Source organism: Manis javanica, chromosome 6 (assembly GCF_040802235.1).
Source record: "Manis javanica isolate MJ-LG chromosome 6, MJ_LKY, whole genome shotgun sequence".
NCBI classification, from domain to species: Eukaryota; Metazoa; Chordata; class Mammalia; order Pholidota; family Manidae; genus Manis; species Manis javanica.
The window spans coordinates 40,822,267-40,838,525 of NC_133161.1; the positions used below are offsets into that span (position 1 = coordinate 40,822,267).

The window sequence follows — 16,259 nt, forward strand, 5'->3', positions numbered from 1 at the left end:
TAAAATAGTAATAATCACTAAAGCCATATAATACTTACTAACTTAAATGTACATCTAATAACACAAATAAAACAATGTGCTTGAATGACTGAGTAATCCGTAAAAATCAAATATGATTAATCAATCAGACAAGTACATTTAATGTACCATTTACAATAGTCTTCCTGGACTAGGTCCATCTAGTTTGGTCCAAATCAATTACTCAAGTGAACTTATTACCATCCCCAAATTTTTCTCAGCATGGCTGTAATTATTTACACTTGTGTTTATATTATGACTAAGATTCCGTTCTCAAATGTGATATTGCACATTAAGGCCAAAGTTATCAGCAAAGGTCCAAGTATTGAAAAAAAAAAAGTATTCTGGTAGGGTAAAACCCTACTAATTAAAATCTTTAGAGCTTTTCAGAATTTATGAAAATGTTCTACTTGAGAAAGGATATTGTACTAACAAATAACAGTTCCTCCTACAATCTAAAATGTTCTTAACTCTAAGCTCTATGTCAGAATGTATAAACCATCTTGGGCATGTGTTGCTGCTAGGTAAGATGACACACTGATTCCAAAAGAAAAGGAGAATAAATGTCCCAGAAAAAGACAGGCTTTCACTCAACGTATATTTATATCAAGTTCTTACTAAGACTAGAGGCTCCAGGTATGCTGATAGGGTAACTTAAGAGGCAAGAATTAAACTTTGACTATTAAGTGCCATTAAGATGGCACAAATTAAGTTCTACTGTATTTAAAGAGAAAATGTAATCATTGACACATAAACAACTTCAACTACTTGTTGATTAACAGAGTTTGGAAAGAAAAGGATCAATTTCTGGATAGAAAAAGTTTAGTGCACCTTTAGATTACAGAAATAATGATGACTTTCCACTTCCCTTTCACATTTTCTTAGAGATGCTATCTGATGCACCAAGAGACAAGAAACTGAGACTAAAACTGCTGAGCAAAGAAAGTCTGTAGCAGCTGTTTCTAGTAAAACCTTCTGAGATGAAGGGTATGTTCTGTATCTGCACTGTCCAATATGGTAGATGCTTGCCTGAGTGGTCACTTAGCCCTTGAGATGTGACTAGTGCAACTGAGGAGCTTAATGTTTAATTTTATATAATTTGAATTAACTTAAATAGCCACATGTGGCTTAGTGACTACTGAATTAGTGCAGGTCTATAGCAATCATAAGTTATTTTCTTAAAAAAATATTAATAAAGAAACCTGTTAAAACTGAAAACACTGCCTGAGATTTGAACATGGATGCCCATGGAAGGGCTTCTAATCTTTTAGACAAATAAGAGGCAAAGGTCTTATCTTTTAGACAAACAGTCTTCAGACTAGACTTGGTGTATGTACTTCTGGCAAAAATTCCCAATATCCCATATAAGCAAGTATTTTATTTATATGCCAAATATATACAACTGGCAATCTGAACATTAAATATTTGTATTAATTTCTCTGCAGATTAAAAAACTAATAAATATCAATAAATAAACATTCTAATATTTTCTGACCATCTTCATTATTAAGGATGGACACACAGTGCTTGGAAGACCACTGTTTCACACTATATAGCTAAGATAATACAGCTTGTCTGATACCAGGTTACTCTTATAAGGCAGGCAAAATAACTGAGGAAATAAACAGACTTACGGTATTAGATTATCAAAACTAAAAGAAACTTCATTATCTTCTCTTGTGACTCAAGAAGTTCACATTTTATAAATCTGGTGGTCCTCTAGTTAAAGAACAATCTGGTCATACATCAATTACATATCAATTTCCACACACACACAAACAAAGGGAAAATCTGGTCATATCTAATATCTCAACAAATATTGAAGTTGCCTCCATCTTTCATAGAAAGAGGTCGTGCATTTATAGTAACTGCCACTGAAGTGGAAATATCCAAAGTAATCATATCACCCTTTAACCTAGTAATTCTTTTTAATGACAGACTATTGTGTATCAGAAACTGATACAAAAATATAATTGTTCTACATGAATCATCTCCCATTTTACTCCAAATCATTTCTGGTTTCCTTATTACTAAACAAAACTCATTTCTACCTTCAGAAATAGGTTGTTTACTAATCAATCATACATTGTAACAGCTTGAATTTTAAGATCTTTGCTTCCTTAAAACTAAGAAAAAAAGCGATTTGTAAACTTAAATGTCCATTGACCTAAGAAAAATGAAGATCTGTATTTTATATACTTTAAAGAGTCTATTTATAAAGCTGCTTTTCTGGTCTATGAAATTTTTGTGTGTCCATACATGGTCAAATACAAAGAAAATGGCAACATATGGAAGAGATCCAGAAAACATAACTAAACTAGTGTCATTCACAGAATCCAACTGTATCCTATCATTTGGTTTTGCAAGTATCCTCATGGGATCCATGGAAAACAAATTAGTTCAAGTCCAGGAATTTCAAACTTTTCTTAAGAAATCTATTCCAAATGGCCACTTTCCCATGCACTTTACTTAAGCAGGTCACATCAGCGTATTTTATGGTATCACTCAGAGTTCTCTAAATGCATAATTTAATACTGAAACAATGAATCAAGGGCATTTTCAACTGTTTCCCTCTGAAAAATAGAACTAAAGCCCATTATATTGTTTATGCAAAATTAATTTATTAAGGCATCTTTGGATTCCTAGATTCCAGAAATCCAAGCCTCTCTTTTGTCTAACACTGTTCAGTTTTTCAATCTGAGGGGAAAAAGTCAAACCTTCCATGTTTCTACAGCTTCATTTCTTTCATGTTCGAAAGACTGTTAAATACATTACACTTTAATACATTTAAGAGCCATTTAAGGTCTTAAAAAAGTGTTAGTTAACCACATTAAATTTTAAGGAGAAAGTTAAAATTTTCTGACAAGTTATCTCTACCTACACTTGGCTCAAGAAGTAGCACTATAGTCAAATCTCTGCAGAGACTTAAACAGTAGAGATCTGAACAGCCTGAAGTACACTGCTTAGCTCAAAACACAGAAGCTATTTTGATTACTTAATGGGCTGAAAGGCAAACATCACCTTAAATACTTATGTTCCACAAGAAACTAAAGAGACAATGACCAACAGTAGAACAATTTCGCCCAAAGACTACTTTCTTCTCATCAAGACCTAATTTATTAAAAAGAAAGTTGATTTAAAGATTCTAATTCTGCCTTCTTCTGTGAACCACACTATACCTCATTTCCTTGTCTCCTTACACTGAGGCCTTAAGTCTCTTGACCCTTTCATTTTCGATTAGCACGTCTGCTCTCAAACCCCTCATTTCTTTTTCTTTCCAGCTGAAATATCTTTCTGTTCCATAAAATTGATGAACTTCAACCAACAGGAATTTCTCAGCTTTCTGATAATCCTGTTTGGCGCTCCTTAGTCTCATGCCTCTCCCATTTCCCAGAATGGCTCTTTCCAAACTCTACCCTACTGCCACCATGTTCAGTAGAGTGTCTTATTTACTTGAAGATGACAGCACATCCCCAATTTGTCTGAAGCAACACTCAGTCTTCCCTCTTCTTCAGTGGAACAGATTGCTGTCTTCCTAAGGCTAATTTCTTAATCTATGCTGGAGATCTGATCATTTTCCATTTTAAGAGTCATTTTGACAACTGCTGAGACTATTTTTCTTCTATCTTCAAATCCTCATATTTTAGGGACTGATTCCCCAAAGAATAAAAGCATTCTCAGGTCTTTTTTGGAAATAAAAACCCAAGTCACTTTTTCAGTCTTCTACACTCAACCTCATCCCTTCCTTCATTAGCTATTTCATCTACACTGCTTCACTTCCACCACTCATTTCTTAACTCACTGTCATCTTCCCTCTGTTCCTACTACTTCACTAAAACCCATCTTGCCAAGGTCACCTCTATACCTTAGAGCAGCACATTTCCCACTAAATCATAACTGTTGTATCCTTCCCTTGATAGTGAGATCCTCGAGAACTGTGTCCATCATCACTGTAGCCCCAAAACCTGGTGTAAGTATTGTCTATTCTGTGAATGACTGGTTCAAAAAACTATAAAAACAGAACCAACATCAACAGAAGAGTTTCTTGAGAGTTTCTTGAGCAGGCTCTAGAAAAATGTTTCAAGGAATCTATACATGTTATCCTAGAGAGATAGAATTCACATTGCTTTGAACTTTCCTCACCTTTTGTATACATTTAATCTACCATAGTGACTTAGAGGACTTCACAGACCAATAAAAAAGTTTTCAAAGGGACCAATATAAGGCTGCCAATTAAGAAATTAAAAAGAAAAAAATCCAATCCTGTTATTTCACAAAAGAAACTGAAATGTATTTAGTCTCAAAATAAAGGACAATCTTTCCCTTAGTGATAGTTGGCAACTTTACACTGACTTGAAATACACTTGAAAAATTTCCAAATGCAACAAAACTATAAAATGTGCTACCACACAACACTGTATGCACTATTTTTCTTTAAAAATGTTTTAATCTGAGGATCTATATTTGACACTGGAACATGAAGCACAGCTCAAATATTCAATATTTTTCATCACTTCATTTTAATCAGTTTACTGGAAAATATATTATACATATATATGAATAAAATGGATGGTGCCTTTCCATTCAATTTGAAATATTCTGAAAGAACTAAGGAAGAACATTCTCTCTCTTACCTTCTTCCCACAGGTATTGAATGAAACCAGTTTGCAGCAGGCCAGAAACACTACAGAGCAGTGGTTCTCAAAGTAGAGTACCCAGACTAGAAACTGCATAGCTTGGGAACTTATTAGAAATGCAATTCTTTGGGCCCTGTCTCAAACCTACTAAATAGCAAACTATGGGAAAGGTGACTCAAGCAATCTGTTTTAAGAAGCTTGCAAGTGATTGTGATGCACACTTAAACTTGAGAATCACTGGGATAACTCCAGAACTCCAGGAATGTCAGGTCACATTTGGAACTACACGGTCCTGCCAAGACAGGAGGTCAGGAATTAATCTCAGAAAACTTCTAATACTGAAACTTTATTGAAACCAGAATCACTGATATAGAGGAAGCTTAGAATCATCGCATCACTGCTCAGTGCAGCCACCTTCTCCTTCCTTCCAAGACTGAATGTGAAGGAATTTCTTCTGTAAGATAAAAGTCCTGTTAAGTAATGTCCAGGGAGGAGATTATGAGATCATGATCCTTATTAAAATTTCACTCCCTATTTGGCCATATCACAGGACTTTTTTCTTCTTCTTTTTCTCTTGACAGTTGGAAATGTTCCAGAAAGCTTTCAGGTCAAGAAAATTGCAGACATTTGCCTTATGAGCAGGATTCTATGTTTTTCCTGGTCTAATGTATCTGGGCTGAGATATAATGCTTCTGACTACTCTCCACTGACAGAATTTATGAGCTTCTAAGAGCAGATTATCTTCTAGATTACTGGGCTCGAAAAGCCAGTCAAAAGCAACAGAATATTATATTCTATTTTTTAACTACACGGAATGACAAAGAACATGTCATTTTCTCTCCTGGGTAAGAAGGGAAAAGAGTTTCGATAATCTATGTTTCCAGTGTATCAAAGAACACCTCCGTTACAGTGAGGAAAAAAACACTTCTCTGGAATTCTAGTCATAATCAAACCAGTTCTCAGGTCTTACTTTTGGTAAAAAGGGGAGATAAAACAGATTAAACAGGTCTTCGTCTTAAAAACCCTACTATAGATCCTCTCAGTCCTAATTACTCCTTTGTATTCAAAAAAGGGAGAGTTGGGAAGATATTCACAATAAATGAGTATTCCTCTGAAGTGTTATTTTAAAGGAAGGTAAAGTGAATTTAGATAGGATTATTTTGGAGATAGGCCAATGTAAAAAATTTATAACAAACTGAGAGCGTCTCCCATCTTCTTTAACAGATGCTAGCTTGGGAGAAATTATCTTCAATGTCTGAAATATAAGGGACTATTATCTAGATCAGGAACTCCAAACAAAGGAGGAAACAATAGGAAATACTAAGATGGTCAGAGCACTTCAATGAAATCTGAACAGTTAAAGTGTATAAAAGACATGCTCAATCTCACAAGAAATCAAAGAAAATAAACCAAACAATGAAATACATCTTTATATACACACACAACAGAAATGAGTGCCTATGTCCATCAAAAGATATGTGTAAGAATATTCATATTAGTCAAAAACTCAAAACACAAATGGTTAAAAAAGAACAGATATGTTCTGATATAGTAACATAACGGAATATTATACAACAATGAAAAAACTACTGCTATACAACATGGACAAATACCACAGACATACCCTTACAATAAAAGAAATCAGACACAAAATAGTATATATCTAAATGAAGTTCAGAAACAGGCAAAATTAATCTGTGGAGAAATAAGCCAGAAAGTTGTTTGTATGTGAGGGTGGGTGTTAACACTAAGTGAGAGGAAGCACAAGGAAGCCTTCTGGGGTACTAGAAATGTACTGTTTCTTGATCTGGATGGTAGTTATTTGGATCTGTGAATACAAACACAAAAATTCATCAAGCTGTATACTTAAAATTTGTGTCCTTTTAGTATACAAGCTACATGTCATATAAAGAGCTCTGCTTAAGACAAAATGAAAATAATCATGGAACTTCAAAAAAGATCCTCAAATTTAAAAGTATCCTACTTAACCTGTAATAGTGATTTACAAAACTGCACACACCAAGAAAAAAGATCAACAAAACTTCAAAGACATCACATTTAAAAATTACCCAACTAAACACTAGTTGTTAATTTTTAAAATCATTTGTCCAATCACTCAACAAATACTGAATGACAGATAACATGTAAGGGATGCAGTTCTGGTAACAGCTTACAGCAGTGAATAAAATGGAGTCCCTACACTCCTGGAGCTTACACATTTGGAGCCAGGGGTAGGGACTGGAAGGAGTTCATAAAGTGGTCAGGGAGGGCCTCAATGAAAATGCAACTTTCAAGCTTTTTGATGAAATTAGGCAGGAGCAAACCATGAGGATATTTCAGGGAAGCACAGTGCAGGCAGAGAAAGATTAAGTGGAAAGACCCTGAAGCAGAAACAGGATTAGGCTGTTCAAAGAACAGTAATAAGCTTGGTTTTGCCAAAGCAGAGTAAGACAAAAGTGGAAAAATGCAGGAACTAGGTTCAGGGAGAGTGAGGCATAGCAGCAGGAGGCAGATCTTATAGGGTTCCCTTGATATTATAACAACTCTGGCCTTGCTCTGAGATAGAAAGCTACTGAACAGTTTTGAACAGAGATGCAACATGATCTGATTTACACTATAAAAGGAGGCTCCCACTGTTTTGTTAAAAAGATTGGGGTGGTGGCCAAGGATCAAATCTGGGAGGCAAGTTAGGAGGCTACTGTAATAATCCAGGAAGAGGGATGATGGAGGAGCAGTGGATACTAGTAGTACCATGGAAATGGTAAGAAATGTTTGGGTCTGGATATATAGTGAAAGCAGAGATAACAGGATTTGTTGATGGGCTGTATGTAGAATTAGAGGAAGAAAGGAGTTAAGGATGACTCCAAGTGTTTTGGTCTGAGCAACTGAAAAAGCAGAGTTGAGATTAAGATAGGGAAACTTGCAGGGGGAGCAGCTTATTTAGAATAGATAGTACCATATGGTCTACCAGTGTTTTTGATAAATCTGTTGATGTCTGGCAAATTTATTTTTGGCACAAAGATATTTAGGGTATAGTTTTGAACTGACTTAGAGCCAATTCTTAGTATAAATCTTAGTCAATAGCTAGTTATTATTTTTGGCATTATATATATAATATTTTTAATTCTTTTTTTAAAAAAATTCTAAAAGATGCTCACTTTTGGAGCATACACCATGATAAAGTGGGATTCATCTCAGGGATACAAGGATGGTACAACATTTGAAAATCCATCAACATCATCCACCACATCAACAAAAAGAAGGACAAAAACTACATGATCATCTCCATAGATGCTGAAAAAACATTCAACAAAATTCAACATCCACTCATAATAAAGACTCTCAACAAAATGGGTATAGAGGGCAAGTACCTTAACATAATAAAGGCCATATATGACAAACCCACAGCCAACATCACACTTAACAGCGAGAAGCTGAAAGCTTTTCCTCTAAGATCAGGAACAAGACAGGGATGCCGGCTCTCCCCATTGTTATTCAACATAGTACTGAAGGTTCTAGCCATGGCAATCAGACAAAACAAAGAAATACAAGGCATCCAAATTGGCAGAGAAGAAGTCAAACTGTCACTATTTGCAGATGACATGATATTGTATATAAAAAACCCTAAAGACTCCACTCCAAAACTACTAGAACTAATATCTGAATTCAGCAAAGTTGCAGGATACAAAATCAATGCACAGAAATCTGTTGCATTCATTTACACTAATAAAGAACTAGCAGAAAGAGAAATCAGCAAAACAATTCCATTCACAATTGCATCAAAAAGAATAAAATACCTAGGAATAAACCTAACCAAGGAAGTGAAAGACCTATACCCTGAAAACTATAAGACACTCTTAAGAGAAATTAAAGAGGACACTAACAAATGGAAACTCATCCCATACTCTTGGCTAGGAAGAATTAATACTGTCAAAATGGCCATCCTGCCTAAAGCAATCTACAGATTTAATGCAATCCCTATCAAAATACCAAAAGCATTCTTGAACACACTGGAACAAATAGTTCTAAAATTCATATGGAACCACAAAAGACCCCGAATAACCAAAGCAATCCAGAGAAGGAAGAATAAAGTAGGAGGGATCTTGCTTCCCAACTTCAAGCTTTACTACAAAGCCATAGTAATTAAGACAATTTGGTACTGTCACAAGAACAGACCCACAGAACAGTGGAACAGAACAGAGAGTCCAGACATTAACCCAAACATATATGGTCAATTAATATATGACAAAGGAGCCATGGATATACAATGGGGAAATGACAGCTTCTTCAACAGTTGGTGTTGGCAAAACTGGACAGCTACATGTAAGAGAATGAAACTGGATCATTGCCTAACCCCATACACAAAAGTAAATTCAAAATGGATCAAAGACCTGAATGTAAGTCATGAAACCATAAAACTCTTAGAAAAAAACATAGGCAAAAATCTCTTGAACATAAACATGAGCAACTTCTTCATGAACATATCTCCCCAGGCAAGGGAAATAAAAGCAAAATGAACAAGTGGGACTATATCAAGCTGAAAAGCATCTGTACAGCAAAGGACACCATCAATAGAACAAAAAGGCATCCTACAGTATGGGAGAATATATTCATAAATGACAGATCCAATAAAGGGTTAACATCCAAAATATAAAAAGAGCTCATGCACCTCAACAAACAAAAAGCAAATAATCCAACTAAAAAATGGGCACAGGATCTGAACAGACACTTCTCTAAAGAAGTAATTCAGATGGCCAACAGACACATTTAAAGATGCTCCATATTGCTAATCATTAGAGAAATGCAAATTAAAACCACAATGAGATATCATCTCACATCAGTAAGGATGGCCTCCAACCAAAAGACCAATGTTGGCGAGGTTGTGGAGAAAGGGGAAACCTCCTACACTGCTGGTGGGAACGTAAACTAGTTCAACCACTGTGGAAAGCAGTATGGAGGTTCCTCAAAAAACTCAAAATAGTAATAGCATTTGACTCAGGAATTCCACTCCTAGGAATTTACCCTAAGAATGCAGCAGCCCAGTTTGAAAAAGACATATGCACCGCTATGCTTATCGCAGCACTATTTACAATAGCCAAGAAATGGAAGCAACCTAAGTGTCCATCAGTAGATGAATGCATAAAGAAGATGTGGTACATATACACAATGGAATATTATTCAGCCATAAGAAGAAAACAAATCCTACCATTTGCAACAACATGGATGGAGCTAGAGGGTATTATGGCTCAGTGAAATAAGCCACTTGGAGAAAGACAAGTTATCAAATGATTTCACTCATCTGTGGAGTATAAGAACAAAGAAAAAACTGAAGGAACAAAACAGCATCAGACTCACAGAACCCAAGAATGGACTAACAGTTACCAAAGGGAAAGGGACTGGGGAGGATGGGTGGGAAGGGACAAGGGGGAAAAAGGGGTATTACAATCATCACACATAATATAGGGGGGGTGGGCACAGGGAGGGCTGTACAACACACAGAAGTAGTGATTCTATAGCATCTACTACGCTGATGGACGGTGTCTGTAATGGGGTATGTGGGGGGGACTTGATGATGGGGAAATCTAGTAACCATAATGTTGCTCATGTAATTGTAGATTAATGATACCAAAATAAAAAAATAAATGAAAAGATCCTGACTTTATAAAATTGAGAAGATATAATAAAAAGGATAAAGGAAAACTATTTAGTCACACAGTATGGAGAATCACTGACAAGTTGGTACGAATCCTATTCAATATATTTTTTGCAATATGTGGACTATTACAGAATAAGCACAGTTTATTCAAGCAACCTCTCATTGTTCAAGTAAATACTCTGGTGCAGAGTGTGTCAAACTAGATTTCTCTGTGTTGGATTTCTGAGATTACACGTGACAATACTTTCATCTGTTCAGACACCAGCAAAAATCACTATATGGGTGAAATCAAGAGAGCTAGAAATACTCATTACTCAAGTAAAATAAAACATGGTAAGGTACAAAACTTTCATGAGTTAACTGCCTTCCATTATCCACTCAGCAGTAGTTTACTAGTATTTCAAGTCTAGTATTTAAATGGAAGTCAATACCTTCTGAGTCCAGCCTGCAAATTCAAACCTAATAAGCAACAGCAAACATCATGCCTATAGCATTTGAAAATTAAAAAGTAAAACATAAAAACCACTATTCTTAAGTAACCCTGATAAGCAAACGTCAGACAGATAACTGAATGGCCTAGAGAGGTATTTTCTGTTATTTTAACTACTTTCACATTATATAACTATGACGAAGAGATGCCTTCACTGATGAATAATTTTATCTTCATTTTGTCTAAATTTCCTAATTGGGAAAATTATCTCCCTGTTTTTAAAGAAAAAGGGAAATAAACACAAACTGACAATTGTGAAAACTGACAATTTTTTGGACCAAACATTATTAAAAAAGGAGATTATTTAGTAAAGAAAAACTAATCCACCTATTAAGAACTGATTATCTATTAAACAAATGTTTATTAGCTATCTACAACATACATAGTATAGCCTGATAGAATACAGACTTAACTGGACTGCTTAGATTTGTATCCTAGCTCTGTCACTCTACATGATTTCAGGCATATCTTCATCTCCAAGCCTCAATATTCACATTTATGATATGAGAATGCTACTACAACTAACCTCATAAAATTGTTGTAAGAAATAAATTAATGCACCTGAAGTGTTTGAAATAGTAGCTGGATGATGTTAATGACTACATGTTTTATTATTAATGTAAACTTGGCATTATGCTATGTACTAGAACTACAAAGAGGATTCAGAAAATTTCCTCACTGGCACTAATTATAAAGAACACTACTGATAGGTATATGACCATTAAGATCTAACAGATATTTTACACTAAATATTCCTGAATTTAGGAATCTAAACTGTGGGGTTTCCATAACATTTCTAAATACCTAGTTTACTGATCTTGAGTTTAAATATGTAAGTTAAAAAAGAGAAAAGTTTATTTCCTTGCTTAGGGTTAAAATAGCCAATAGTGATCACAAAATAAATAAGCAACTTAGTATCAAGTTTTTAGAATTCATTTTTTGCAAGTTATTGGAAATCTCAAGCTCTATGAAGGATATAAAAAAAATCCCAGAACAGAGAAAAACTTTAAAAAGGAGAAATTACTCACTTCACAGAATTACTTCTTAGGGATCTAATTACTGAACTGCATTTTGTCGTTTGATACCTATGAGTTTCTGTCCAGAACCTCCAGACTGTCTTTGTGCACTGGGATAGTCACTACCAATCCTTCAAACCCAGCTCCAGCAATCATTACTTCAATAAAGTCTGTTTCAGCCAGAAGTGTTCACTTCCCTCCTCTATGTTTATGTGCTACTGCATCAATCCACAAATGATTTTTCAATCAATAGTTTAGAGAAGTACAGCCCAACAAATATTTAATGTGAACCACCTAAGTATTTTAAATTTTTTCAGTAACTACTTAAAAAGTAACAGACTGGTGAAATCAATGTATTTTACTTAATACAATAAAACCAAATATTATCACTATAAAATATAAGCAGTATTTTAAGAGTTATTAATGGGATACTTTACATCCTTTTTACATACTAAGTCTCTAGAATCTGCAATAGTGTTATATATTTGCATAATATCTCAATTAGGACTACTCACATTTTAAGAACTAAAAAGCCACATGTGGCTACTGGCTACTGTGCTACATACTGCAGATCTAGGGTCCAGCACTTTGCTTTATGAAGTGCGGTCTATGGGCACTGGCATCCCCTGGCATTTTTGTTAGAAATGCAGAATTTCAGCCCATCTCACACTTACTACAACAGGAACTAAATTTAACAATCTCCCTAGGTAATCAGAATGTGTATTAGAGATTGAGAATAAATAAGATCATACACAGATAAGGAGCCTTAAAGAATTGCTATTGCCATTTAACTATCATGTGTTGTTATGCCACTGACAAATACAGAACACTGTATTTAAATGATGGCTTTTCTACAAAGCATGTTTTCTCTGTACTGTCTATTAAAACTTTCTGCAATAGCGGAATGTATCTACACCTCCCAAAAAGGTGCCACTTGTCACATACAGTATTTGAGCTCTTGAAACGTGACGGATGCAATTCAGAAACTGAATTTTAAATTTTATCTACTTTTAACTCATTCAAACTTAAGTAAGTAGCCACATATAGCAGGTAGCTACCATACTGGACAGCAAACTCTAGGGGTTTTAATTACTACACCACAGTATAATCTATAGAAAGGTCCTCAGGACAAATTTAGAAGGTTCTAATCAAGATAATTCCCCTATTAGTTGCATTTGTCTCTTTTTTAAATCAACAATCATGTTTACCACTTTACAGTGGCTGAGGCCAAATCTGAAACCTACCTATAGAGAAGCACAGTAAAAGTTACAGATGTTTTGTATACATTAACATTATTCCAGCGTTTCATCAATTAACAATACTAATATCCATACCTGTACAGTCTTTTTTATTCTATGAGAAGGACCTGGATACTCTGGAGAATACAAATCTGTGAGGAATAATGAGTTGATTAATGTTGACTTTCCCAGTCCAGATTCACCTGAAAAAAAAAAAGGGGGAGGAAATCTGTTAAACCCAGCCACTTTACTGACCAACACTATAATCAAGTCGCTTTATGAAAGTCATTCTTGGTAGGACATCGAAGTGACATTAGAAAATATACTATATAGATTCCCTATAAGAATAAACTCTTTGTCCTCATTTTCTAACTTAGCAAATTAAACTCAAGTTTCTAAGAATTCTTTTTAGCTTTTCATTCTATAATCTGTATTCTTTAAAAGTAATGTATCTGATACAACTGTATCCATTTTTAACAGTAGCATATTCCTAAAAACCTCAATTAGTCATGAAGAAAACATCCCACTTGGATTATACTTTGCTGCTTCAGTGAAATTAAACATAAACGTTAAATATAAATGTTTATTACAGACAATAATTAATGAATAACCAATGCAAGAAATCATGCTGCTGTAAGTAGAAATCTGCTGACAAAAAGAAAAATGAATCACAATGCACCTTAGTATAAAAGAGAACTACAAAAAAATACCTGCAATTTATTCACACATATACCAATCATTTTAAGTACAAAAGGTATCTCTCCATAAACTAGACTTCAAAAAATCATAGGTAATTATTTTTTATAGCACTTCTGATTGAGATAGGAGGCAGGAATGGAGAAAGGCAGGTCACAATTTCCACTATGATTCACACAGTCTTTTGACCTTCCATGTCAAGTCTAGTATAACACACCAAATTATTTTTTACTAAAATTCAGCATAAATGTATACATATAGTACAGGGTTAAAATAAATTATAATCATATTCTAATTACCAAATAATATGAACAGGGTTAAGAATCTAGTTATTGTTAATACTTCAGTTAGTTTAATAGCCATCTTGAGTCCAAATAACTCATGTCACAATATTAACCTTACTATTTCTATGTCTAGATTGAGTTCTTTTTATATTCCATCTATAAAGAAAGGTTAAGATCCATTCTAAGTGATCTTAGCTTACCCTCTTTGAATGAGGGATACCACTTCTTTCTAGATATAAAAATATTCCCCAAATTTCTAAGTCAAGGGAAAGTAAGTTATAGGTTCTCCATACCTGCTTCTTGCTTAACTCTTAAAACTTGAATAAATGAGTAAAGACTAGAATAACACCCAAGCATTTGGGAATAATCAGAAATATCTACAATATTTTCATTTAAGAGCATTATTAAATGAAAAGGCTGGGTACTCATAAAAATATTTTTGGATGTTAAATGTAAAAAATACACTCTGAAAAAGTTAACATTGACTAAATTTATGTTTAGGCCTTATTTTATATATTTAATTTTTCCTTTTTTTGTTTTGGTGATGAGGAGTGGGGGAATAAGACAAAGCAGACAAAGTAAAAGGGAAAGATAAAGGGATTGGTGGGGGAAGCCAGAAAGGCAACACATCAAAATGTTGACAATGCCTACTATGGAGTAGCAGAATCATAGGTAAGACTTTTTTTCTTAGTTCTGTACATTTCTGTGGGCTGTAAAATTACTTCACTTATAAATACTTTGAAAGTATTTTCTGAGTAATGTCAGCAAAATGGCAAATTAAGATATCCTAAGCCCTCACAGAAACATAAAAAACAACTAGAAACTGGCTAAATTAACCCTCTTGGAGTCCTGGAATAACGAATAGTCAAAGGTCTACAGCAACCAAGCACATGCCAGTGAAGAAAATGCCATGAGCAAAACAACAGGAAATTACATGTACTTTTCATTTGCTCTGGCCCTACTCTCTGTGGTATATCTGTGTGTCTCAAGGAGGTGACAGCCCAGTTCTCAATCCTTCCCTCAAACCAGAAAGAACAGAATTGACTTTACTTAAAACATTCTCATCTCTCTAGGGGCTGCCTGAAGGACTGGTCCTTGTCTTGCTTAACTAGGATTTCAGGTGGAAAAAGTACTGGGTACCACTAGTGAAAGCTGCAGGGAGACTCCAAATCCACAGAAAACCTAGAGCAAAAGATTAAGGGTGGATAGATACAACAGACCATCTGTGGTCCTAGAAGCTAAGGTGAAGCTCTTTGGAGAATTAAAACCCTCAAAAGCAGCCATGTATCCAGGAGGAACTGAGAAGCTACACATTGGCCCAGGCAATATGCATGCTCATAAAAGTCCAGACAGGCCTTAAACTTTCACTTCAGGCTGATGTCTGGACTCAGAGCATCAGAGCACATGCCCAGCTAATTATCAGATGACTGCCCTGACATAGAGCCAATCAACAAAAACTGGGAAGGTTGACTGTTTTTTCAAATGCACATTATAAAAAAAGAAAATCACAATGTATGCAAAGAAATAGGAAAATATAGCTTATAGAACAGAACAAAACAAATTCCCAGAAACCATCCCTGAAGTAGCACAAATGTTGGACCTACTAAAAGAGGACTTTAAAATAGCTATCTTAAATATGTTAAAGAACTAAGGGAAAAAATGGAAAAAGAATTAATGGAAATCAGGAAAACTATACAAGAATACCAAAGAGAGATTGTAAAAAGAAACTAAACAAAAATTCTGGAGCTGAAAAATGTAATAACTGAACTGAGAAATTCACTAGAGAGGTTCAACAGCAGAATTGATCAGGCTGAAGAAAATCAGCAAATTTGAAAACAGGATAATTAAAATACTGAGTCTAAGGAGCAGAAAGAAAAAAGAATGAAGAAAAGTAAACAGAGCATCCAGGGACCTGGCACATCAACTGGACCAATATATTATGGGAGTTTTAGAAAGAGAAGGGTTTCAGAAAGAGTTTCAGAAAGAAAGAGATTATCTAAAGAAAAGAATGACCGAAATATTTTTTACAAATTTAAAGAAAAACACAAATCTACAAATCCAAGAATCTCAACAAGCTCAACAAGACTCACACAGAGACACATCATGACCAAACTGATGAAAGACAAAGACAGAGACAATCTTGAAAGCAGCAGGAGAGAAGCAACTTACCACACAGAAATCCTCAATAAGATTACATGACAATTTCTCAGCAAAATCCTTTAGA

General features: G+C 34.8%; 1 protein-coding gene across 3 annotated transcripts in view; it reads right to left on the bottom strand.

The window, feature by feature from the left end:
- Positions 1-16,259, bottom strand: part of SEPTIN7 (septin 7) — a 134,541-nt gene that overhangs the window by 42,146 nt on the left and 76,136 nt on the right. For all 3 annotated transcript variants that reach the window (XM_073238605.1, XM_073238604.1, XM_073238603.1), the window contains one exon: positions 13,152-13,258. In XM_073238605.1, coding sequence (XP_073094706.1) covers positions 13,152-13,258 — 107 coding nt within the window. The remainder of the gene's footprint in view (positions 1-13,151; positions 13,259-16,259) is intronic.